Genomic DNA, 24,227 nt, shown 5'->3' on the forward strand with positions numbered 1-24,227 from the left:
GTCCGATTTTTTTTAGTTATTATTAATACCGAATACTAAAAGCTCAATACATCTGTGTGGCAAACTCAGTCCAGAACTTGTTAGTCAAGATGCAGTCCATTACAGAAGGGTCTTCCATAATATTGACGAAAAAGTCCCTGGTTGACGGAGGCGAGGGCACGACAGTGAAATTCAGACTTGCGACATCCGGGTTAATTGTTGAGAATGATTGCACGCCATAGCCAAAGTCTGCATGGTACATTCTCGCATGCTCTGCATTAGTCACGTATGTAATCAGCTTGAACCGCATGGAGTTTGTCATGAATGTTCCAATATTGAAGCCGCTGGTCTCGATGGTTTCAAAGTAGCTGCCGATAAATGACGGTGTAAGTTTTGCGATAGATCCTCGTACCTGAGTAGCAACATCTGCAAGTGCATGGGGTGTGATCGGCGACTGGGCATGTTCAATTGGGATTGAGACAACAGCATTGTATAGGGGGTTGCCGATGTAGTTCAAATGCGATATTCCGAGGCGATGACGAAGATCGCACGTGAACGAAAGGCGGTGTTCTCCGCTAGATTCCTCCCTGCGACCTGTCAGCCACGATAGCCAGCCTGACTGTTTCTTCTCAGCGTCGAGTCTAGCTTGTCCATGGACTTTGTAAAATACAGCGTTAAGAAGGTCGTTGCTGGACATGCGTGCGCCCGGTGGCATGCACTCAAGTACTTTGCTGCGTAGCTCGTCGAACTTGCTGCGGGAAATGCGAAACAGGTGTCCTTGTGCTGGGGAGCGACTATCCAAGTAGGTCATTGCTCTCCCACGCGTGTTGGGCGAAAGCCATGCAATCCAGTCCCCCAAAGTTGAGCGTCGGCTATACGCCATACGGGTTCCCTCATCAAGTGGGGTGCGTTCGCTAGGTAGCTCACTGGTAATAATCTCACGATCAAAGCAGTAGACGACCTCTTCGGCTGGGCAATCTGTAACCAGCGCCTGAGTTTCGGCGGCCCATCGGTTGAAGAACTCGAAGCAGCTCGTGCCATCACCAGTCGAGTGGCAAAAGTTGGCAAAGAAAATCACACCACTGTTCTGCTTCAGACGAGCGACATAGAAGCTGCCAAGCTTGATCGTCCCTGCATCTCTGTCTGGGCACGTATATTTGCCACACATGTCTTTAACATGTGGCCATGCGCTGGGGCTGAAGCCAGCTTTGCTGATGTCGCTGAAGTGTATGTCTGACTGGAACTCGTGGTAAATGGGCATGTTGAGATTATCTTTATCCACAGCAATCACCATTTGACCCTCATCGGTTTGCTGAAGGTGGCCGGCAAGAACCGGGTAGCGGGTGAGCGCCCGGTAGAACCCTTGTTCGAGTAAGGTAGAGAGCATGAAATCATCTGAATAGTCGCTGTTGCCATAAAAGTACACGTGGCGAAGATTGACTAGAGACAGCAAACTATCGTATTTGCTAAGTTTGTAGATGTTCGACTGGACGTTGCTTTTGAAGTAATCCATTAGTTAAATGAGTTGACAGGTGGTTGTTGTGAAAGTCCCAAGAATAGCTTGTCTGGCGGTCACCCCTGGCCACATATAGGGTCGCAGCCTTTGGGCTCTGCCCTTGGAAAAACCAGTCCATTCGTTCCTTTTCCATGTGTCTGTCTCAGCTCTGCGTACCAAGCAATGCGATATAGTATGAGAAGAGATGCATTGGTGAGAACTCCAGTTGTTAACAAAAGTTTATGGCGTTGAATCACACGACACACTTGTTCAGGCCATGAAACAAGTACCAGCCACACATACAGGTAGGGTCATGTCTGTACACATTGGAGCTCACCACTCTGGGTCCTAATCCGCCAAAGATAAAGTGGTAGTACCTATGGAGTAGGCAGCGGCTTAAGGAACACTCCTACTATACCAATCGAAGAATGAACTCGCCCATGTTGCTCGTGCGAAGGATTCCGCATACACTGCAGAAATGTGTATTGTCTAGAAATGCTGTATGGGAACAGCCACTAGTTCCCATGTCGCCTATACCTTGCCCAGCATACTCCTTGGCCATTGGGAGATGGCAGACTTGTGTATTTGTTAAAGTCCCAGCATGCTCCTCCTTAATCTTCATGGCTTTTCCTTTCTAAACCGCACTGCGTCCGCGACATCTATGCTTTTGAATCGTTTATCCGGACAAGAATCACTTGTCAACCTGGTCGAACCCCTTGCAGAGGCTGGCGTAGCTAAGGTTGCAGCAGCCCTGGTTTCCAGCATAATTTGCTATCGAATTGTATATGCGCTTTTCTTTTCACCCCTCCGCCATGTTCCAGGTCCATTTTTTGCACGCATTACCAGCATGCGCGCAAACATCATTAACCTTTGTGGAGGTATGAAGCATGCTGCACATGCAGACGGTGAGGCGTATGGCGACATCTACGTGCTTGAGCCGAATTCCATCTCGATTTCCCACCCGGACGACGTGCGCACAGTGCTGCGCTCGCATACATTTGTCAAATCAAAATTCTACCAGTCTCTCGAGACCGTCGGAACCCCGCACACCTTTAGCTCAAGCGACCCTGGGTTTGTCAGCATGCGCCAACGGCAGATGGGACCGTACTTTCAGCCATCGTATTTGAGCCTGATGGAGCCTAAGATTCTGCGCTACAGCTGCCTTGCGCTGAAAGAAAAGTGGGGGCGGCTGCTGGACAAGAGTGCGGATGGCAGGATTGAGATAAACTACAGCCGTGACTTCTCACTAATGGCATTCGATGTTATTGGCGTGCTGGCGTTTGGGCAGGAATTCAACAGCCTCAAGAACGGCGACGAAACCGCAGCTAAATGGGTAGACAGCTCGACAAAGTATCATGCAATGCTTGCAATGTTCCCGGTAACAAAGTACTTTCCATTCTCGCTTGCCATTAGGCCTTGGGAGAGCCGGTACCGCGAACTGTCCGAGTTTGGCAAGCAGTCGGTTGCCAAGCGCAGGAAGCACCTGGAGAACGGCGGCGAAAAGCCACATGACCTTCTGCAGGCGTACGTCGACGCCCTGGATCCAGAGTCCAAGGTCCGTATGAGCGACAATGAAGTCCGGTCTGAGGTCAATCTGACCTTGCTGGCAGGCGCCGACACTACATCAACCACGCTGGCATGGACCGTCTCCCTCCTGATGCTATACCCCAAGATATATGCCCAGGCGGTTGACGAGGTTCGTAGCAAATTCGACACCAACCACGTCATCACGTTCTCGGAGGCGCAAAGGTCGCTGCCCTTTGTCGAGGCCTGTCTTTTCGAGTCGATGCGGCTGTGTCCTGTAGTTGGGGGACAGGTGCCGCGAGTAAGTCCTCCCGAAGGCGCTACGCTGCGTGGCCATTTTATCCCTCCAGGCACTGAGATTTACGTCAGCTTCGCCGGGGTTAGCGTAAGCAAGCATATCTGGACCGACCCGCTGAAATATGACCCGACGCGCTTCCTCAACTCCCCCGAGGCCCGCCGCAATCTCTTTTCATTCAGCTACGGCGTCCGCATATGTCCTGGCCGCCATCTGGCTAAGCTGCAGATGCTTGCTGTTCTGGCAAACATGCTTAAGGACTATGACTGGTCGCTGCCCGATGACTACACCCACCTCGGCCCGCACGTCCTTAACGAGCATGGCTATCCTAAACTGATGAAGTCGATCCATCTACTTACCAGTGCACCAGAGCATCCAGACCGCGACTGCCGCCTCATTCTTACGAGGCGTAGATAACATTCGTAGCTGCTGTCCTTTCAACGGGCACTGCCGATATCATGATTATAAATGTCGGATTAAACACAATGCCAGCAGTAGCTCGACGCTATACTTTTTTCTTTCAGGGTTCTTCGTCCTCGTGCTCCTTGGCCAGGCTAATCGCATCCAGATCCATATCGCTCTGGGACCCGCCATCAATGCCAAGGGTCTCTTGGGTGAGCTTATCATGCATGCTCATCTTCTTTGCGGCGGCCAGAACCCGGACATTCTTGCGCTTCCTTGGCGGAGGAATCTCGCGGAACGACAGCGACTCGGGGTTGTACTGAATATAGATCTTGCCCAACGTGCCGTCGAACCGGTTCTTCAGCACATTCATATAGCGGATCTTGCTCTCGGCAGCGCCGTACTTTTGCAGCACCACTACATTGTCCGCCTCCTGCGTGACCTTGGCGGACCCAAAGATCGAGTTAATGTCAATGTCGGCCGCCGGCTGGTCCTTGCGCAGATGCGCGACCACTGTGATATGCACGTTCTCCTCGGTTGCAAACTGGCGGAAGGTCGCGATCGCCGAGTCCTGCGCCTCGTACTTGTCCATGCCCTTCGCCTGCATGCTCATCATGAACTGCAGGTTGTCGATGATAATGTGCTTGACGTCGTACGCATATACCGCATGGCGCATCGTGTTCAGCACCGTGCGCGGCTTGGTGCTGCCGTGGAACTTTAGGAAGTACATGGGCATTTGCTCAAACCGCTGCGACCAGAACTCGACCTCGCCCGGCGACTTTGTGATATCACGCTTCGCCAGCTGGCTCATCATCCGCGTTGCCAGACGCACATTTGGGATCTCAAAGCTGCCCCACAGTGTGCTGACATTGGACTTGCAGAAATCCAGCGACATCTGCGACAACACGGTGGTCTTGCCGCAGCCGGTCGGCCCGCTCAGAATCGTCAGCTCGCCTGGACGCAGCCCCTTGAAGCACGAGTTCCAGCCCGGCAGATCCGTGCTCTCGACGCCGCGGATCAGATCCGGATTATTGACCTCAAACTTGACTGCCTCCCGCAGTGCTGCAAAGTCCAGGACCTTGTCGTGCCGCTCGGGACGTGCCTGGTCAATCATCTCCTTCAGGTCGTGGCCGCGCGCCAACGCAATGCTTGCGGACTTGGGGCCCTGCGGATTGTCGCCCCGCGAATGCACTGTCAGGCACCGGTCGACGCCCAGCTTGCGGGTGATCAGCCGCGCTGCCTCGGCGCCCTGGTGGTCGTCGTCCAGCCACACGTATATGCGCTCAAAGCGCTCCAGCGCGCGCATCGCATCCAGTGGCAGCTGGTAGGCGTTGCGTGGCAGGGAGACTGCCGGAATGCCGGTTTCCTGGTATGCTGCCACGGCGTCCAGCTCGTGCCCGGTCAGAATCACCTCCGAGCTGCCTGACGAGTCGGCGATGTGGAAGCCAAAGAGCCCCGGCTGCGTCGCATCCACTGGGTAGTACATCTCGATGTCGGCTGTGTTCCAGCCGACAATCTTTAGCTGGACTGTGTGGTATTCCGACTGGGCCGATTCGCCAGATGCCCCGCTCGAATCGGCTCCAGCATCGCTGCCAGCAATGTCCTTCAGCATGCTGGACAGTGCTACCGAATGGTGCTGCTGCTTGCCGTTTGCTGCCAGCCCGCCCATCTGCTCACCGTCCTTAATAAAGCTGTTGGTGCTGTATGCGGTGCGTGGGAACACCAGGCACGGTACAGAGTTGTCATTGCCGTCCACTAGTGAGCCCACCCTGTGCAGAACTTTCTTCCCTGGATCCACATACCCCAGAGCCACGCCAAACTCGCGCAGCGCCTCGGGCTTCAGCCGCAGCTGCCCCTTCTCAGTGCCCGTCAACGTCCCATAGATATGCTCGTGCCTGACCAGATTATGCTGCAGCTTGGTGAGCAGATCCTCGGCAAAGTAAAATGGGGCCGGATCAGCCGTGTTGCGCTTCGGGATTGTGTTTTTGAACGGCCGCCGGTTGGCCAGCTGCACGTACTTGTCCCAGGAGCCTTGGTCGAAGCAGCTTGTGCAGACAAACGACCCTGTGTGTGTGTTCAGATGCGCGCTATATGCTAGCCGCGCCGGCTTGCCCGGGGAGCACGACGGACACTTCACCATCAGCTCGTCGGCCTTCATGCCTGCCCGTGCCCGCTGCCGCGTCTTCTTTAGAAATTTGCGGATCTGCTGTGCCACCTCTGCCTTGGCTTCTTCGTGCTTGCATGGGTCGCTCTGACAAGTACTGCTGCCATGAGACGGCCCGTGCTTGCTGGAGTCCGATGGCGAAGAGGCAGAGGCAACCTTTGTCTGGAATGGATCCAGGCTGCTCGCGGGCTGCCGGAATGGATCGGCTGACTCCTTCTGCTCTTGCTCGTCCGCCAGCAGGTCGTTTGGCCGGATGGTTGCCAGCCCGCGTCTGGGTGTACTGCTGTATGAAAATCTTTGCCGGCTGACTCCGAGTGTGCGCACCGAGCTATCGATCGACTGGCACTGTCTGCGGATCGCCTGCGACACGGTCCTTCTGAGCATTGTGTTGGATTTCTAACCCTGGAAATATGCTGCTGGAATACAAATGAAGAAAAGAGAGGTGGTGTTGGTAAAAGAAAAAAGCAAGGAGCTGGCTGTAAATCAACAAACTTTTTATTTTCTGATGCAAGCAAAGCCAGGCTGCATTATTCCTGCAAGAATCGCGCGGTGATCTGCCCACAATCGCTTCCTACTAATTTCATGATTCGCTTTGGCCGCTCTGTGGTGCTTGCCTTCGCTGCACTAGTCACCAATTACTGGGCTACCCGCCCGCCACACCCGCACGTCTACTTCGAAATGAGGAGCCCGGTCCATGCATAGTGTATACAAGAATAGGCTGCGGCTGTTGATAGGAATGCCGCTCAATGAAAAGCTTGGCAATGTCGGGAATGTTTCAGTGGCAGCCCTTTTGTTCCACCCAACATGTGGGGTACACCCAAGCATTAATAAAAATATTGCAAATCTCATATTGAACAAGTAGAGGCTATATATGACAATGCCTATCAGCGTATTGCTGCTGCTGCTATCCCAGAATATATTACAGTGCTCATATCTCATGACTAGATACATGATTTTATAGCCGAGAATGTGTCTGACCGTTGGCCTGCTACGAAACTCCGGAGCAAGTTCGGTCCAGATCCAGTGCTGATCATGGGCAATTGGAGTGCGCCGATGGCCCGACACCATGCGCCGATTCGTGGCAAGGGATGGCGCGACAAGTTCAAGCACCATGGCTTTGAAGTCTATCTAGTCGACGAATTCCGGACATCGTCGATGTGCCCGTTCTGCTGTGAAAAGTCGCTGCAGACATTCCGGCATGTTCCCAACCCGCGGCCCTACCAGAGATCGAAGAACCCAGCTGTGAAGTGCCATGGCCTTCTCCGCTGTACAAGCGAGTCATGTAAGCGGGCGATGGCACAATACAGGCGGGCCTATTCGTCTCGGCTCTTGAACCGTGATCTCGCAGCAGTTCTAAGCTTCAGATTCGTTTTCCACTGACTAGCAGCCGTGCTCGCATCGCGAGCAAAGTAATTCTAGTAGCAGCTTCATGAACATAAATCGTATCTGTTAATATGCACTTGCCACCGGCGGAAGCTGCCACATAGTTCAGTAACACATGTATTTTTTTCATGGTGCCGAGTCCCACCTCCGTTCATTATAAATGCAGCACGAAATAACCGCAGCAAGCATGAACATTAGCCCCCAATGCTCGGTAACAAACGGCCACAGAACATGCGGATTCTGTTCATGGCTATCCAGCTCCCACAGACGCAAAGTGCCAGACGCCGATAGCGCCAATAGCCTTGTGACCTCCCTCGGTTTCTCGCTGCCGTCATCCTTGGCCGGGGTCATCTGCGTCGAGTCGAAATGCAAAAACCTCAAGCACGTGGTCGTCGACTGCTGGTGCGTCGAGACCGAGAACCTCTGGGACACGGCAAACGGATTGTCCGGCGTGACAAACGTGTCGTCCCAGTGCACGCCGGCTGCCAGGGCGCTCGGCTGCCAGGTAAGCTTCAACTGCCACTGGAATGCGTCGGTCTCGCCCTCATTCAGCACATCAATCGAGGACTCGGGCTCAGTAGCCACAAGCGGCAGTAACGCGCTATCACGGAAATAGCGGCGGTAATCCAATATGCGCTTCGACGACGGCACCTGCACGCGCGAAAATATAAACAGCTCGTCGTCTACTGTGCTCATTGCCAGCATGGCGCCGCTCTCATCCAATGTCATGTTCACCGCCACCGGCGAGTTCAGCGTGCTGACGTACGGCAGGCGCGACTCGCGCATCCGCTGGAACTGCAGCACATCGCTGCTGCCCGTGTCCTGGAACCACAGCGTGTCCACCGCCACCGCGATATCGGTCGCCTTGAAATACAGCGCCGTGGTCAGTCCGGCCTGCTCGCAGAGCGGCGGGTCATGCACGATACGCAGCTCGTCGCGCGACAGACCAGAGAACTGCTGGTGCACTGGCAGCCGGTAGCGCTTCATCGACCGGGCCTTCCAGCGGTACGCCTTGGTCGAGTTCTGGATCAGGCTGAAGGAGAAAAAGAACGTGTCGCCCGAGGTCGTGCCGCGCGCCAAAAACACGTCCACCGAGTGGCCAGGCCGCGTGGAATGCAGCAGCAGCAAGTGCGACTGGTGGCCGACATCGCGCTGCAGCTCGCGGATCTCGGGCCCGAGCGTCTGCACCATCTGCGAGCCATCTGCCACCAGTGAGCCATCCGCAGCCGTGGGCAATTCGAGCATCCGGAATCTGACAATATCGTCCAAGCGTGAGTACACGATCGTGCTGCCGCGCAGCGAAAACTCTGTCACGTCAAGAGTGCCTGGCAATGTGTAGTCGACGGATTGCATCATCTGGCCTGCCGGACCCACGCAGAACGAAAAGTCCTTGCTGGAGTAGACTGAATCAGCAAAGTCGTTGCCGTCGTTCGGACACAGATGCAGGGCTACCGCAGCATTCGTAATGTCAAGGATCTCGTTGGCACTCACGGGCCGACGGCTCTTGTGCCACCAGTCCTCGCCGACCTCCCTCATCGCACCGTCAAAGAACGGCGTGCGCTCAAGCCTCTCCAAGTCGTATATCCGCGTCTTATACGAGATCGTCTCGTCCCTGGGTATGTAATACAGAACAGCCAGCCTTCTCGGCGAGTACTTGCTGTCGGCGCCCCTCAGCCGCGTCCGATCAAAATGCACCAGCTTCACAGGGCCCCGGCAGCCTATCCGCAAACACCAGCTCCCAGCGTGCCTCGTTCCGCATACCGCCAACGAATTCTAGCCGTTTCCGATACACCTTCAACAGCCCGGCCAGGGGCTCGCCGGGCCGCGTTGTCTTGAACTCGGTGTGCAGGTGAATATGCAAAAGGCCGTAGCGCAGGTCGGTGACACCCGGGTTCTTGTACCCGGTCGTGCTTGTCAGGTATTTGCCGGGCTCGAGCCAGTGGTGGTCCTGGTTGCGCTCGCCAGGTGTGTTGTGTTGGTTTGGCGCAGCTGCAGCGTATTCTCCGTCTCATGCACCAGGCGTGTGGTTGGAATGGGCTGCCGATTAAACCAGGCCAGAATGAAAATGTATGCGGCACCCACAGCCAGCAACAACGCTTGCCGTGCTCGCAATCCAAGGGCCATTCTATTATTTTGGTCGAGTGTAGAAGAAAAACTAAAAGTACGGAATGGAAATAGAGATGGGCTATGAGGAAAGAAGAAAATGGCTGCCAAGAACCCTGCACGCCGGCTTCCGACCAAAAATATTATTACGGGCTTTGGCCCAGTGGGAAAAAAAGTATGAGCACATAAATGGCGCCATATTCACAGCGATGTAACGGCTTGCGGTTTGATCGTTGCAGACTCAGGACGAACGGTAGGTGTGCGCTACATGCAGCGCGTTGGATAGAAGGGCCTTCTGCATGTACGAGGATAGTGACCAAGAGGCATTTTGACAAGGCAATTGGTAACTCTGTGTCGTCATCACCCGTATCCAGAGAGCCAGAGCCCTGCCGTTTCATGTTCAATTTCAACGCGCCGCCGACCAATTCCCCCTGCCCGATGACACACGCCATGGGCACATCCTACTTCATGTATCTGGGCCTCACTGGACACTCACATGCCGCCACGACCAGGAGCGGGCTATGCGGCGATCACCATGGCAATCAAGGATCAGGGCGGGGAACACGTGATCGGCACCAAGCTTGCCGATTGTTTTAATAGCAGCCCCCACACAAGCCTACCTGCAACCACTATTTCCCCTTCTCCCTAATCGGCTCCAGCGTGACGCATCCCACATTTAAATAGCACGAAAATGTCAGCGCATTCCCGAGCGTTCGGAGCCTCCACACGCCTAGCGAACACGAGAGCAGACGGCCGACGAGCTGTACGGCGAGCCAGAGAACTTTTTGGAGGTGGAGGTGCGCAACCCGGCGACGCACGGGTCGGGCCGCAGGATGTTTACTGACTACGAGATCGTGTGCCGCACCAATATCCCGGTGTTCAAGTTCAAGACGTCGGCGGTGCGGCGGCGGTACAGCGACTTCGAGTGGTTCCGCGATATGCTGGAGCGGGAGTCGTCGCGGGTCAATATTCCGCCGCTGCCGGGCAAGGTGTTTACCAATCGGTTTGCCGACGACGTGGTGGAGGCGAGGAGGGAAGGGCTGGAGCGGTTCCTGCAGATAGTCGCGGGCCATCCGCTGCTGCAGACCGGGAGCAAGGTGCTGGTGGCGTTTATCCAGGACCCGAACTTTGACAAGGAGACGTATATCATGTAGCTGCTTTTCTTTTACCTTCTATTCAAATTAAACCAGACATGTTGGCGACCGCGCTGGATGGGCGCTCCATGGCCGCCTGGAAGACAAGCAGCAGGAACTTTTCCCAGGACTCGGAGCTATTGAGGAATTGCGACATCAGCGCAGTGTCGTGGACGTCGTGCGTGGGCAGAAACTCGACCTCGCTGAACTTTAGGTCGTCGACCATATCCCAGGTTTTATGCACGTGTGCAGAAAAGCCGCTGCTGAAATGTCTGTGCGTCACGTCCACCAGCTCCACAGCCTGCAGGCCGTACATTGCACCTGCAATCTCCACCACCTCGTGCCGATGCGGAGTCCGGTGTGGGTCGCGCGGACCGCTCAGCCCCAGCCTATGCAGCAACCCCGAGACCACCTCGGCGGCCTGCGGCGTGGCCTCGATAGTCTGGCGGCTGTCGACGGTGAACTTGGAAGTCCTGCAATGACCCAAGCACCGCTACCGTAGCATGGCGTTCGTTGCTGGTGCGCTCAATTCCCAGGCGTTCTCCATCTGCAGTTTGCTGTGGGCCACAGGAATACGCACAGTCACTGAGTCGCTGCCAGTAGACGGGCACAAGGCGCGGGAGGCCCTGGCTGGTGGTGTTTTGCACTGACATGAGTCGCTAGGACCAGCTGGGTCTGCGCGAATGCTGCAGGGCCCTCGAGCCACCGCAGAGGCGGGGCGTTGGTGGAGAATCCAAACTGCGGCTTCTGCCCTAGCCACTGCATCCACCAGCTGGTGCGGCCGCAGGAGTGTTGCCCATTAGCGATGCGCTGTCACTGTCACTGTCGCTGTCAAACATGGCCTTGCCCAGCCGGGTCTTCAGGCAGATTGACTGGCCCGGTGCTGGCTCCTGCATATTGACCCAGTCCTGCAGAGCGCTGACCAGATTTTTGGTGTGCGCGGTCACTTTGCCCTGGGCAGAGATCTCGTACAGCGTGTGCCTGGCTAGGGCTACCACCGGGGCAATGATCTCCGATGGCATCTGCGCAAACAGCGCCTGGTCCAGAACGCTGGAGCTCGGTAGCCCCACCGGATCTGCTGCTGGGATTGACAGTAGCATGCCAGTGCATCCTTTGATCTCGTCGGCTGCCACTACCAGCACCGTCTGGTGCTTCGCCTCCACCATGGCCTTGACTAGCGCGTGCTGCAGATCCACTGCATCGGCTGGGCTGTCGCTTGTCACAAAGTACTCGCCCTCTGATACCGTGACTTTTCCGTTGGCTTGTCGCCCGATCTTGCCGACAATAGCCTGTGCGTGCTGCTCCGATACGCTGCAGGGGCCTGCCGTATTTCTCCAGCCTTCACCTGCACTGTGGCCTTGGCTACAATGCGCTCGCGCAGCACCGACAGCGCTGCACGGACATTGTGCATGACGCCTGTCACCCGCAGCTTATCTTGGCCGAGTACGATCCTAACATTAAACTCCCGCTCGAGCTGCGCAAACACGTCGCCCTCCAACTCCCTGACCGCCTCCAACGACGCGCTACTGAGTGGCAAGGTCAATGCCATCCTGCACTGCCTCCTCCTTGGGCTTGTTGAGCTTGAGCTCCTAAGGGCCGTTGGCGAAATGCCCCATACATCCGTGATAATCCGGTTCACCAACTTGCCCTTGCTGCCAGATACCGGTTTGCCGTGCCGCTCCAAGTACTCCTTTAGCTGGTCGACCCGGAACGCACCCTTGATTTTCTCTGCTCTGTCTACCCGCAGCTCGATTTAACAGATCGAGCGTTTCCTTGCGGTTCGTCGCTGCCAGCTCCGCCGGGCTAATCGATACTGAAGCGTCGCTGGCCAGTTGTGTGCGGACTGCGGGCAGCTGCCGGATCAGGTCTTCGCTAGAAAACCGGAATGCGTCGAGCTCTGCTACTATGTCGAATGAGGGTGCAGCCTCGGCAAACGAGTCGGCCATGCGCACGATCGCCGGCGACTCTGGCCGCACCCCCATGTATTTGGACCTTGGTGTCTTTTTGCGCCCATCCTTTGCGGGCGGCTGTTCTGTCGACATGTGCCGAGCAACTGGCTGGATCATCCTAGCAGCCTGTGCTGCCTGTATGCGCTGAACGCCCAGCCGAATCATTGTGTGTGATATAAGAGATATAAAAGCGAATGCAGACTGAGGTGCAGGAGCAGAGCAGGAGAAAGCTGTCTGAGATCAGCCTTCAGTAAGCACTCACTTTTTTTTGCCGGCCGGTTCGGCTCGGCTCGATCAGTGGGCTATCTGGCCGGCTCAATGTTGGCCTGTCTGGCACTCCGCTTGCCCATGCTGCGTTCGGAGAAACCCTGCTGGCATCTCACCTCCACTTTTTGGCAGGTTGCCCGCCCATCCACGGCCCTGCGCACTCGCTGGTTTTGCCAGCGATTACGACCTTCTGAGGAATGAGGGATGCAGGGCAGATGGCTGCAAAGCAATAATGCTAATAGCAAAGCAGTAAAATAAAGCACGAATTTAAAGTCCCGTCCCTCAACAGCAGCATTGCGAGTCTTCTTGAGGCTTAAGGAATAGAGGCATATTTCACTGTGGCTGTCCATCTTGATACTGGGGTCCAGGGCGCTTTCCAGCAGTACCATTGGATCCGACGAGCTTGCAATGTGCTGTTTTCCTTAGTCATCAGCAAGGTCGCATAAAACACAAGTACTTTCCCTGCTATCACCCGTCAAAGCGCACATCCAGCCCAACAATTCGGGATGGAGGCATAAACAAGCATGCATGGATTGCGACATACTCGCATTGAATGACTTGATCTGAATGGCTTTGCGAGGAAATCTATGAAGTCTGAATACCTCATCAAAGAGCACTGAAAAACAAGCCCAAGCACCCCTGGGTGATCTTTACGCCTGTTCTGGTACCATGCGTAGAGCAGGACGCCCCACCCTCCACTCCTTTGCTCAACATCGTCATCCAAAATGGGACCGCTGACTCTTCAAAGTGCACCGGATCGGGCCTGTAGATACACCAGATCCAGCCTATAGGCGCACTGAATATGGTGATTGCCCCTATCCAGGATTGCGCAATCCCTTTCACATCAGTCGTTCTCTTCGCTGTCTCCTACAGGCTGTCCAGTGCTGGTGCTCCCGGATCCGGCCTATGGAATACCTTGTTATTTCACGTAGCGATTTTCCTGCTTGCACATCCCCTTTTTATACACACTCTACAGGCAAATACACCAGCTGGAATTGGCTATATTTCTCAATGCTCAAGACCCCGGTGTTTGTCACACTCAGGGGAGTACAGCTGCGGGTTGAGTTGGATATAAAAGCAGGGAACTCTGGAGGGAGGGGACATATTCGCTAGCCAGACGCCAGACTCACAAAGTCCCCTGTATTTTGCTCTCTTTCAGATATTCTCTGCTACTATTTCCCACAAGCCAGCATTCGCATTCTTCAATCCCCTCCCCCTTCGCCACCTCCCCTTTTCATACTATTCTGTTTTACTATAGACAACTGCACTAATAATGGCAAAGCAAGAGGAAAGCACAAGCGTCAGCTCCTCTGTATCATATCCCGCTGAGAAGGAGGCCGTCGGCGAGCACGCCAATGGCGATGGTACCAGCCAGGCCGACGATGGTGACAAGTACAATCACGCGGTCAAGCGCAGCGGCTCGTGGATCGGCGCTGTCTACAACATCATGTGCATTAGCGTCGGCACCGGCACCATGAACCTGCCTGCTGTTGTACGTCGCAGCGGCTGGTTCGGCGTCATCCTAATGGCGCTAATGGCGTTAATCGGCTGGTTCGTGGGCATTCTGTTCCGTCGCGCCATGTATTCGCGTCCCGGAAAGCGCTTCTTCAGTTTCTCGCATGTGACGCAGGCCGCGTTTGGCCGGTACGGCAAGATTGGATTCTGGTTCGCCACCATCGTGACGTACGTCACCTGCTGCGGGACAGTCATCTCCTGGATCATCATCTGCGGTACGCAGATCAGCCGCCTACTCGGCTTTGCCAACGTGCACCTGAGCGAGAAGATATGCATGACCATCATTGCCATTATCATGTGGGTGCCGTTTGCCATCCTCAAGATGGTCAGCGAGATCACTATTTCGTCGCTGTTTGGTGTGCTCACTGCGCTCTTCACTGTCATCACGCTTGGCGTCATGTCGATCAAGCACCGGTATACTGACACCTTACTATAGCCCGAACTTCAGCGAGCCCCCTACCCACCAATTCATTATCGGCAGCGGCATCCCGTCCGCTCTGGCCTCCATCGCCTTCATGTACTCGAGCGCCATCTTCTTCCCCCACATCGAGGGCAACCTGAAGAAGCCGCATCAGTTTTCCTGGGCCCTGGGCCTGGCCAACATACTCGTGTGCGGCTGCTACACAATCGCTGCTGCCACCGGCTACAGCGCTTTCGGTAGCCAGACCGTCTCGCCCATCCTCAACAATCTGCCCAACATGGCCATCATCAACGCGGCCAACATCATCATCATCATCCATGTGATTTTTGCCTCGCCGATCGCCCTCGTGACCACGAACCTGGAGCTGGAGATGGCGCTGGGCGTCATGCCAGAGATTATTGGCAAGAAGAAGGAGCTGTTTTGGCGCCTGGTCATGCGCACGGTGACCATAGGCATCCTGCTCGGCGTCTCCATCGCGATTCCGTACTTTGGCCAGTTCATTGACCTCATTTCGGCGCTGTCCTGCACTGTTGCATTCTTCATGGTCCCTATCTTCTGCTACGTCAAGCTCATCGGCTGGCGCAACATCCCCAAGTGGGAGCTCGCTCTGTGCTTCATCCTCGTCATCATCGGCATGATCGCCTGTGTCTGGGGTCTCATTGATGCTGTCAAGGGCCTGAGGACTGCCATCCAAAATGGTCGTGGATAGGAACACGGTATGTGGGCTACCTGCTATCCTTTTCCATTTTCTCCTCACACCTTTATCAGTCTTTTTGTATTCAAGTGTAAATACAGAACTACCTATTACGTTATTCATTTAGCCACCGGCCCGAACATCGCCACCATCGAGCTGGCCGACCGGCCTACCGCTCCCTCCGCTGCATAGGCAATGATCAGGTTTCGCGGGTTCCATGCCATTGCCGTCACCAGCCCGTTGATGTGTATCGACTTGACTTTGTCGCCCGAATACACGTCATGAATCAGAATATCGGCGTCATCCGAGGCGCTCGCAACGAACTTGCTGTTCATGCTAAAGTCAATCAGCCTCAGCGGCGACTCGTACCCCTCAATGGCCTTGTACACTGATAAATCGTCGGTTCTCCAAAACTGCATCGACGAGTCCGCACCGCCAGTCGCCAGAATATCTCCGCGCGGCTCCACGCCCAGGCAGTTCAGCGACGCGACGTGCGCGGCGACAGTATGCACATGCTCCACATTTGGCCACGAATACACCTCAACTGCACCATGGTGCGTCGCCAGCAGCAGCAGCTCCTCGCGCGTATCCCACCTCACCATATGCACTGTCTCCTCGGTCTCCAAGGTCACTACCGGCGCCTCCAGGTTGGCTGCGTCAAAAATCTCTATACGCGCATCACGGCTCAAGACTGCCAGGTACTTTCCTGACGGGCTCCACACTAAGGCTGTGTTTGCCCCGCTGGTTGCTATCGACGACGCGATGCTGTTGGAGGTGCTGTCCCACAGATGCACGGTCTTTTCGAATTTGGCCGCCGCTAGGATGCCCTGCTTGCCAGGCTCCGTGCACCATGCTACATGCTCGATGTCACTGCCCAGGGTGCGGATTTCTTCGCCTTCTTTGTGCCCGCCGCGTCCCAAGCGCCATGTCCGCACGTGGCCCTTGGATTCAGCTGCTGTCAGCTGGCTGCCGTCGCTGCTCCACGACATGTCGATGACTGTGCCTCGTGTGCCATTGAGTCGGCTCTCTTTGTGATTGTCAAACGTTCTAGACATGTGCACTGGGGAAACTGGTAAGAATATTATATGGTTTATAGGTGTGCCGCAAAATCAGCTCTGGCACTTGGCCAACATTTGGAATATCCGCTTTTTGTTGAGCGTGGGCTGATATGGGTTAGAAACAGTGTTGATGACGTCACTATTCTCCTGGTCTCTTCCATGGCTGATCAAATGGCTAGTGTGGGCTAACATTGGCACACTGATATCAGATAAGCTTATATGCTCGCCTCATACAGTCCTATGACAATTTATATTGAAGAATATGTGAGAGAATAGTATTTAGGTGTCCAAATCACTTGCCTGTAGCCTTTGGCTCTGGTAATCGACCAGCGCATGTTGCATTAACATACTAACATTTGGTAATACCACTGGGATGGTGCTCATTACCTCTTCCTGATTATAGCCAGCAAATAGACTATCTAGACCAGCACTGTAGGCATCAGCTAGCAAGTCTGGCTCTATGCCAAGTTGCGGTGTGTCCTCGTCGTAGGACATTATTGCTGAAACGATGTTCTCCTCCTCCTCGTCTGCATCATCATCATCATTCCCATGGTCATTGGCATTATCACCATTACCTGCCTGGGCCAGTACTAGTGTGCCCTCGGGTCCATTTTGAATGTGTACGACCAGATTCCCACATGATGAGGAGTCGCGTCCATTTCTGGCAATGTTAGCTGGGCTAGTATTCTCCGACTGATGCTCGCCATCATCGACAGTCCACCCTGGCTGGTTATACTGGCTGGTATAATCACCTTGCCGATATGGTTCCTGTGGTGTTGGAGTCCGAGACCAAGCAAAGCCTGGCATAGCTGGGTCGTACTCAGGGACATTCGTTGCCTGCGACATTATTTGCACTGGCGGTGTGCTGCCCCTTGTAATGCCGCCCCTTACTCCGGTGACACTATAACTTTGCCCCCCACAAACCATGCTGAGTCCTGGCAGTGATTGGCGCAAGAGTACAGCTGACTGAGATGGTGGTGGGGCTAAGAGCAACTGTTGGGTAGGGTGTGCCGAGTACCACGAATGACTCAAGGCGACAGGGCCAGGGGCTGGCTGCTCTTGGTGTAGCGGGTTGGGCCTCTGTCCATAGATGAACCATTCAGCTTTAGAGAAATTGTCATCTGTAGTAGCGCCATATGTTGATTGGCACACATTGCCAGCTGCTGGAGATAGCAGCCTGTGCTCAGCCATATCACCCTCACTGATGTCCATTGTATCGCCAGTATCTTGTGGGGTATTAGTATAGGCTACTCCATGTTCGTCAACATCTATTACATACCCGGACTCAGCATTCCCCATATCGACGTCCATAGTATATGAACTGCTGAAGGATTCCGTGTCAACATCCATGAAAGTATCGGATAGCCCAGTTGCATAGTAATCGCCGGTCGCATAGAAATTTCTAGGTGCGGGGAACCCCTGCAGAGCATGGGCATTAAAATCGTCAAGCCGGTGCTCCGTAGCATTGCCAGTAACACCGGAGAGTGACTGGAGCGGAGCCAAAGCATTTGATGGCCATTGCTGCTCCAGGAAACTGACATGAGCTGGATTTCGGTGCATGGAGTTGGCGAGAATAGGATATTGGGGCTCGCTGACGTGATCTGCAACAGATGTCGGCTGAATGGGTTTGGAGATGGTTGCTGGCGGGCACGCATTATCCTGTTCAGCTAAGGTCAAGTCCTCTTGAGGTTGGTCCTCTGTGCCTGCAAAGTGGTTGCTCGATGATTCTGTCTCATTTGAGGAAGGCACATGATCTAGAACAGGCTGAGAGTTGGGTATCTTGTTCTCCCAGGGCGTCTGCATCTTATCCAAAGCTTTTTCTCCACTAGACTTCTGCCGACACAGGTCGCTATATGCAGCGGTCGGTACTATGATTGATGGATGCATATGTTTGATACGCCTGGTGTCTGCATTCCGAGCTGCCTGACCTGCGGTAGGGCCACTCTGGCTGGCAGCTTTGAGCAGAGCGTACCGCGAATCTTGCTGGTTGCATCTGCAGTAATTCTTGTTGTCAGCAGAGCCAGCTGCTGCACCAACCTCAGATGAGCGAGTGATATTACTACCAGCGGTGTCAGGTTTCTTAGTTGGCTGGTCCTGAGCTTTCGGCATGCGCAGACTATTGGTACTGCTTCTCACTGATGGTTTGGAAGCCGCTTGTGCCGTTGCTGGACCTGTTTTCTTCCAAACAACACCACCCGCTGTGATTGCTGGCCGAGCTGTGTTGCTATCGCGCAGGTCTGAGACAACTATCTGTACCTGCTCGGCATTTTCAAGGTGATGACGACAGGAGCGACTCGTAGTGCATTCTGTAATCCAGGCATCGGCTAGGTCAGCAATCTTCTTCATGGAAGAGCCCGATAGTAACACAGACTCCTTACAGACACTCTCCCCAGATGCGTGGCTGACTGCGCTGTCCATAGCTGCATTAACTGCAATTGAAGCTGATGTCGATGCCCCTTCTTCTGCTGTTGCTGTTGCTTCGGTATCCATTTCTTCTGCTGTTTTTGCTACTGCTACTGGTTCGGAGGTTCTAATGGTGTCCTCGGCTCCAACGGCTGACCCTGGCTCCTCCCACAGCTCCTGAGTAGCTGCTGAATCCATTGGTGCGTCGAGTACCTCTTTTCTGCATTTTGGCTTATACTGTGGGCAGTGCAGTGGACAACTATGCGTACACTGTAGGTGGCATATGTCACCATCTTCACTGAGCGCTGTGTATATGCGGTGCAGTTCATCAACTATGCAGGAGAGAGAGCGGGGCAAAGCTTAGTTTTGATGTTTAAAGCGCTGTATACCCAGAAGTCATTGAGCTTTCTTTCTCCTACCTGGTCCTGCCAGGAGTCGAAATACCAGTGCACTGCAGGGAACACCATCACCAACATCCTCTATGGGTGATGGGTTGAAATCTTTATCTTTATCTTTATCTTTACCTTTACACAAGATTTTATAGTCCAAAAAGTGTCCGACCGTCCGCTAGAACCTTTTAAATTGGTTAAAAGATAAAACTCGTAAACCTCAAAGCGAGTTTGAGTGACTTGTTCCGTAAACTCCTTTTTGATCTTGTGCGGCATCTGGCCTCATCGGTGAAACCAGGGTGACAAGCTGCTATTGTAGTGGTCACAGGTCTCCACTGGATATCTCCATTGGTTCAGCGCAAGAGCTGCTCTCATTGTCGGTCGACCTGATAACTTCCATGGCGTCATCATGGTGGTCATCACCAGCTGCGCAACACTCTTAGGATATTTATTTATGAGCACTTATTGAATAAGGCCATATAGCTCTTCTAGCGGTCATGCAATATTTGTAGGTTTATTTTATAAATTAATTTGTCTTATGAACATGCGTAAGCAGTAGCATTTGGGCCACAATGGACCCAGTCTGTATAGACTGATTCAAGAGACTGTATCAGTGCCAAGAGCCCCAAGAACCATGCAAGCCAGATCATTTTTAATAAAGAGTTCTTAATGCTATGCATACGCAATACAGCAAAACTGAACAGCATCATTTCTCTTCTTACTTTGCCTACCGAATTTCTCAAATGAATATTACCCGCAGCATTACTGTCATAAAGACATCACTTGGTGGTATTGGCTTCCGTGATTCTATGTTGCCCCGCCTAGAGCAATTTGTACACAGTGTCAATATCATCAAAGAGCATACATACATGCTTGCACGATGGATACTACTCCATCAGCTAGCTGACGATGATGCATTTGCCTTCAGATTGTGATATATAAATAAATAAATAAAATGAAAGAATCCCTTTTTCACAAATGTTGCAGGGTCAAAGACAGCCATATCTGCCGAGGATTTCGTCAACCGGAAGGACAAGTCAGAACTGTTAAGCGCAGATTTCGGTGATGTAGTTAGATACCATATTTATGATTATCTATTGCATAATGGCGACATCGAGCTACATGGCATACGCGACATGAATCAGGTAGCGACATACGTGGACACCAAGCTGATGACAGCATACAAGAACAAGAATATGTTGCACTATGGTACTTGCCTACAGCGGATTCTGGCCAAATTGATTGATATTCACAGCCACAAAAACACACTGCACAATACAATGGGCAATATGTCCAAGGCTGAGTTCAATAGTGCATGTCAAGTGTGTATTTATACACCTGCACAGAAGCTCCGCCAGGCAGTTGCCTCTAGGTACCCTGATCTCAGTGTGCTCACCCCACCGATGCTTGCAATCTACAACAAGCTGGCACCAGTCCTTAATGCCTATGATGCCAAGTACAGGCGGGCATATTCGTCCCGGCTCTTGAACCGCGATCTCGCAGCAGTTCTAAACTTCAGGCTCATTTTCCAGTCACTCTGTGATTCAGGCAGTATTCCTGAACGGTTCCGTCGCTTTACGGCCATTGCTGCCGATACTTCTGGCACCACCCCTGCAACAAAGAACCCGCGCAAGAGGCGTGCAGCAGCAGGCGGTTCTGTTGCCAGCAGCAGCGAGCCAGCGCTGAAGCGCCTACGCAGAACAGGCCATCAAGACAGGTGATGTCCATGACCGCCATTGCACCAACAACCATCCGATACGTTCAAATGACCGGTTCGCCGTGATGCTTTTATCGACGTGTCAACCCATGCTGACTAGCAGCCGAGCTCGCATCGCGAGCAGAGTATTTCTAGTAAGAAGAATCAAGAAAAATATGACGATGGCAAAAACACAACCACCAACGCCAGACTCGATGAGAGGTAAAAGAAAAAGTGCAAATATAAAGCGCAACAACGAATAAAGAATTTGGTAGAAAGAACCCTTATTGTTGGACCGACCATGGGTCGCTGCACTAGTGTGTGTGCGATACATAATACCAATGTGTATATTATAGCCTGTGAAGCGAAGAAGAGAGAGGTCGGGGGAGAGCTTTAGCCAGGATGCTAAACTACCCCTTTTGACAAGTCTTGGAATCTAATATCCCTGATGTTCTTTGCCCATCAACACGGAACGCTGCAGAAAAATGGACAATTTTTGTGATGAATGACCCAGGGTTGTCAAACTGCAAAGAGCTACTTTCACTACTTTCTTTGGCATGGGCGGACTCGAGACTCAACCTCATCTGAATATTGGCATGAGGTTGTTTTTCTTGCAAAACAATGGATAAGCCCGAGTCACAGCCCTGCTCAGACAAGACGCCTGTGTGGTATGTCTGTACATCGTTTACGTTGTTAGATATGCTTCATTACAACAAAACAGGCGACCCACATAAACAAAGCCATGATCTGACCGGATTCCCATGGCATCGCTGCTTGTAGAGTGCAGGTACATAAAAGACACTGTTGTCAGGGACAATATGATGTTAGTTATATGAACACAGCTCACGACTATAGTTCGGCAAAGTGTGCTGCTAACACACTATCTCTTGGTTGCATGTGCAAGGCGACAGTGCGATGTTGATTAGCCAATACGTGATCAGGTGTTGGGCTGAATAATATACAGAATTTATTGAATCATATATGTATCAACATTGCTGGCGTTGTTTACAGCTTTATGTACAGCTCGCCTCCTATTCAGCACTAGAATGTTTAAGCCACACCCACCGAAACGCAGGCCAAAACCACAGGAACCAGCATCTTGTGAAAGCAAACGACAGCGGACCAACAGGCAGTCCCCAGTATTAGAGGAAGCCACCCAGACTCGAAACCTACTCGCCTGCAGCGAATGCGGATCAGAAGAAATCATCGATAACGACAGCGAAACATACTGTGGAGAGTGCGGCACAGTAATAGATGACCTGCTGCTGACTGCTGACTACTCGTATGAAGCTACCGGCGAGCAGATCAGTCGAGGAAATTATGTATTTCTTCCGCGAGTCATTGGCGATAGCGGTGAAGCCAAAGACCGACTGAGCAAGTATATCAACAAGGTCAACATGTCGTTAGTGCGCGGACGCATTGCCCAATTGTCAGCACTGCTCGGCTTGCCTGGTCTGGAGGACCGTGCCAAGCATCTGTTTGAGGATACAGCGGCCATTCTGGCGAACAGGGCGGAGAGCAGGATATTTGGGAAATTCGGCCATGTTTATGCAGCAGCATGTGTGTATATTGCGGGCGTAGAAGACGGCCGGCCGTTGACGCTAGTTGATTTGGCAGCCCATGCACACCTGAGCGTTTATGTGATCGGCCGGGCAGTGAAGCAAGTGTGTACGATGCTAAAGCTAGCACTGAGTTTGAAAGACCCGCTGCTGCTGATTGAGCGAACGGCCAATCGGCTGTTTGGCCAAGTCATTCACTCTGGTGCCAATCCCGACACCCTGCGCACTCTCGAGGCACAGATTTCTGTCAACTACAAGGTGGCCAAGGAGTTTCCTCGCGCTATAGTGGAATTCCTTTCCACACACGGGCAGCTGCGACCCAAGATTATCGAGATATCGGGCCAGGTCATGAATTTTGCTCGATCATGTTCGCTGGATACGGGATGCAACCCAGCAGCTATTGCTAGTGCTGCGGTAGTGATCGGTGTTGAGCATGCGTACCTGACGGACGATGAAACTGAGGTACCAGATTTGAAACGTGCCCAGCGCGACGTAATCAGCAAGCTGCTGGCAGCTACCAGCGGAGGCAGCCACCACACAACTAGCAAGCATGTCCTAGCCATTCAGCGGTCGCTAGTCCCGGCCAGCCAAACGGTGCCATGGTTGGGCGACCTGAAAATTACTACCGATACAGCTGCACTGCATGTTGCCGACATCGTGTCATGCTTCCAGAGAGCACAGGCGTGGGTGTTTTCTACAGCCAATGTAAACGGAGATGAGCGACAAGATTTTTCACTGGTCGCTGCAGATATGAGGCCAGCGACCAACGCTGGAGATGAAAGCGACGATAGCAGGCGTCTATCAGGGCCACCACTCGAGTTGGATAAATTAATCGCCGAAATGCGAAAGGCGCCTTCATTTAAACGTGCCGAGCAAACGCGCAATAAACGCGAAGCAGTGCTGGGTGCCCTGGGCGATAATGCTGAACTTCCAGGCAGCATTTCTGCTGAGGACTTTGCCATTGCTAGTCTTGCTAGGCAAGGAATTAATCGTGAAGCACTGCTGTCATTGCCTTTGTCCACATTGGAGTTGCTATCGTCCTCGATTCAGCGACAGGCAGATATTGGTGGGCAGGCACTCGATTCTGTGGATGTTGGGCCGAACGATATGCCCGATGAAGAGCTGTGCCTATATCTAAAATCCCACGATAAGGAGCAGCCGTAGACATTGGTAAATCGCTTCGTGCACTTTTCAGCAGCCATATTGATACTACGTTTTCCAAACCCTTGATGCTTGTCGCTCATATATAGGCGTAGGCTGGATTAATTGAGGTGAAACAACCTCAACTACTTCACCCAAGGATAGTGGCCCCATTGATTTGTGTATTGGACCTTGCACAGTGAAATGAATTCTCAATAGCACAGTCACAAACGAACAAATATATATAACTCTATTCAGCATGTAATCACAGTCGAGTGGTGGTCATTGTAGCAGCTTTTCATAGCAACGGTACTGTAATATAAAGCCAGCAACCACCCTAGCAACAGTGACCATATTAACTGACTCCTTCATCAATCTCTGCTTCCACCAGCACTCTGCCATACGCAGTACATTCCAAATGAGATTCCCAGTCTACTTCTTCTTCGTTGCCGTTGCATTCTTTGGCGTTGTCGCTCAGGCCATACCAGCCACTCCTAGTGCCCTGCCGCCATCACAGAGTCGGGCCAGGGTTACTATCGGGCAGGTCGTATCGGAGTTTGTCATTGGTATGGCACAGGTCCTGGAAGCGACTATTGAAGATTATTTGCCTCCTTTTCTAGTCAACATGTTCGACCCAGGATATTATGGACCAGCACAG

General features: G+C 53.1%; 12 protein-coding genes across 12 annotated transcripts; 6 read left to right on the forward strand and 6 right to left on the reverse strand.

The window, feature by feature from the left end:
- On the reverse strand, nucleotides 1–1,696 carry DL89DRAFT_270121 (uncharacterized protein). The gene has a single exon (XM_040888571.1). The coding sequence runs from the start codon at nucleotides 1,490–1,492 to the stop codon at nucleotides 44–46; it is 1,449 nt and encodes a 482-aa protein (XP_040740573.1). The 5' UTR covers nucleotides 1,493–1,696; the 3' UTR covers nucleotides 1–43.
- Nucleotides 1,697–2,135: 439 nt separating this feature from the next.
- On the forward strand, nucleotides 2,136–3,710 carry DL89DRAFT_226562 (putative cytochrome P450 monooxygenase; the record flags this gene model as incomplete). The annotated part of the gene is made up of 1 exon (XM_040884817.1): nucleotides 2,136–3,710. The coding sequence occupies one exon, from the start codon at nucleotides 2,136–2,138 to the stop codon at nucleotides 3,708–3,710; it is 1,575 nt and encodes a 524-aa protein (XP_040740574.1).
- Nucleotides 3,711–3,735: 25 nt separating this feature from the next.
- Nucleotides 3,736–6,315, reverse strand: DL89DRAFT_270123 (P-loop containing nucleoside triphosphate hydrolase protein). The gene has a single exon (XM_040888572.1). The coding sequence runs from the start codon at nucleotides 6,241–6,243 to the stop codon at nucleotides 3,814–3,816; it is 2,430 nt and encodes an 809-aa protein (XP_040740575.1). The 5' UTR covers nucleotides 6,244–6,315; the 3' UTR covers nucleotides 3,736–3,813.
- A 1,053-nt stretch (nucleotides 6,316–7,368) lies between these two features.
- DL89DRAFT_295442 (uncharacterized protein) lies at nucleotides 7,369–9,743 on the reverse strand (the record flags this gene model as incomplete). Its single annotated transcript, XM_040890637.1, has 3 exons — nucleotides 7,369–8,940; nucleotides 8,975–9,199; nucleotides 9,651–9,743. 3 exons carry the CDS (start codon nucleotides 9,741–9,743, stop codon nucleotides 7,369–7,371), a joined length of 1,890 nt encoding a protein of 629 aa, XP_040740576.1.
- Nucleotides 9,744–9,880: 137 nt separating this feature from the next.
- On the forward strand, nucleotides 9,881–10,499 carry DL89DRAFT_275864 (sorting nexin-3; the record flags this gene model as incomplete). The annotated part of the gene is made up of 2 exons (XM_040889365.1): nucleotides 9,881–9,910; nucleotides 10,080–10,499. 2 exons carry the CDS (start codon nucleotides 9,881–9,883, stop codon nucleotides 10,497–10,499), a joined length of 450 nt encoding a protein of 149 aa, XP_040740577.1.
- Nucleotides 10,500–11,148: 649 nt separating this feature from the next.
- Nucleotides 11,149–11,979, forward strand: DL89DRAFT_65374 (uncharacterized protein). The gene has a single exon (XM_040891946.1). The coding sequence runs from the start codon at nucleotides 11,316–11,318 to the stop codon at nucleotides 11,889–11,891; it is 576 nt and encodes a 191-aa protein (XP_040740578.1). The 5' UTR covers nucleotides 11,149–11,315; the 3' UTR covers nucleotides 11,892–11,979.
- DL89DRAFT_65375 (uncharacterized protein) lies at nucleotides 11,980–12,800 on the reverse strand. Its single transcript, XM_040891947.1, has one exon. The coding sequence runs from the start codon at nucleotides 12,590–12,592 to the stop codon at nucleotides 12,068–12,070; it is 525 nt and encodes a 174-aa protein (XP_040740579.1). The 5' UTR covers nucleotides 12,593–12,800; the 3' UTR covers nucleotides 11,980–12,067.
- A 598-nt stretch (nucleotides 12,801–13,398) lies between these two features.
- Nucleotides 13,399–13,858, forward strand: DL89DRAFT_65381 (uncharacterized protein). Its single transcript, XM_040891949.1, has one exon. It carries the CDS (start codon nucleotides 13,497–13,499, stop codon nucleotides 13,767–13,769), a length of 273 nt encoding a protein of 90 aa, XP_040740580.1. The 5' UTR covers nucleotides 13,399–13,496; the 3' UTR covers nucleotides 13,770–13,858.
- A 109-nt stretch (nucleotides 13,859–13,967) lies between these two features.
- On the forward strand, nucleotides 13,968–15,339 carry DL89DRAFT_249366 (uncharacterized protein; the record flags this gene model as incomplete). Its single annotated transcript, XM_040885159.1, has 2 exons — nucleotides 13,968–14,623; nucleotides 14,646–15,339. The coding sequence occupies 2 exons, from the start codon at nucleotides 13,968–13,970 to the stop codon at nucleotides 15,337–15,339; spliced, it is 1,350 nt and encodes a 449-aa protein (XP_040740581.1).
- Nucleotides 15,340–15,372: 33 nt separating this feature from the next.
- Nucleotides 15,373–16,445, reverse strand: DL89DRAFT_65378 (WD40 repeat-like protein). The gene has a single exon (XM_040891948.1). It carries the CDS (start codon nucleotides 16,377–16,379, stop codon nucleotides 15,444–15,446), a length of 936 nt encoding a protein of 311 aa, XP_040740582.1. The 5' UTR covers nucleotides 16,380–16,445; the 3' UTR covers nucleotides 15,373–15,443.
- Nucleotides 16,446–16,661: 216 nt separating this feature from the next.
- DL89DRAFT_260220 (uncharacterized protein) lies at nucleotides 16,662–18,983 on the reverse strand (the record flags this gene model as incomplete). Its single annotated transcript, XM_040885761.1, has 1 exon — nucleotides 16,662–18,983. The coding sequence occupies one exon, from the start codon at nucleotides 18,981–18,983 to the stop codon at nucleotides 16,662–16,664; it is 2,322 nt and encodes a 773-aa protein (XP_040740583.1).
- A 2,915-nt stretch (nucleotides 18,984–21,898) lies between these two features.
- Nucleotides 21,899–23,828, forward strand: DL89DRAFT_270133 (uncharacterized protein). Its single transcript, XM_040888573.1, has one exon. The coding sequence runs from the start codon at nucleotides 21,917–21,919 to the stop codon at nucleotides 23,591–23,593; it is 1,677 nt and encodes a 558-aa protein (XP_040740584.1). The 5' UTR covers nucleotides 21,899–21,916; the 3' UTR covers nucleotides 23,594–23,828.
- The last annotated feature ends 399 nt before the right edge of the window (nucleotides 23,829–24,227 follow it).

Source organism: Linderina pennispora (genome assembly GCF_002104995.1).
Source record: "Linderina pennispora strain ATCC 12442 chromosome Unknown DL89scaffold_15, whole genome shotgun sequence".
NCBI lineage: Eukaryota > Fungi > Kickxellomycota > Kickxellomycetes > Kickxellales > Kickxellaceae > Linderina > Linderina pennispora.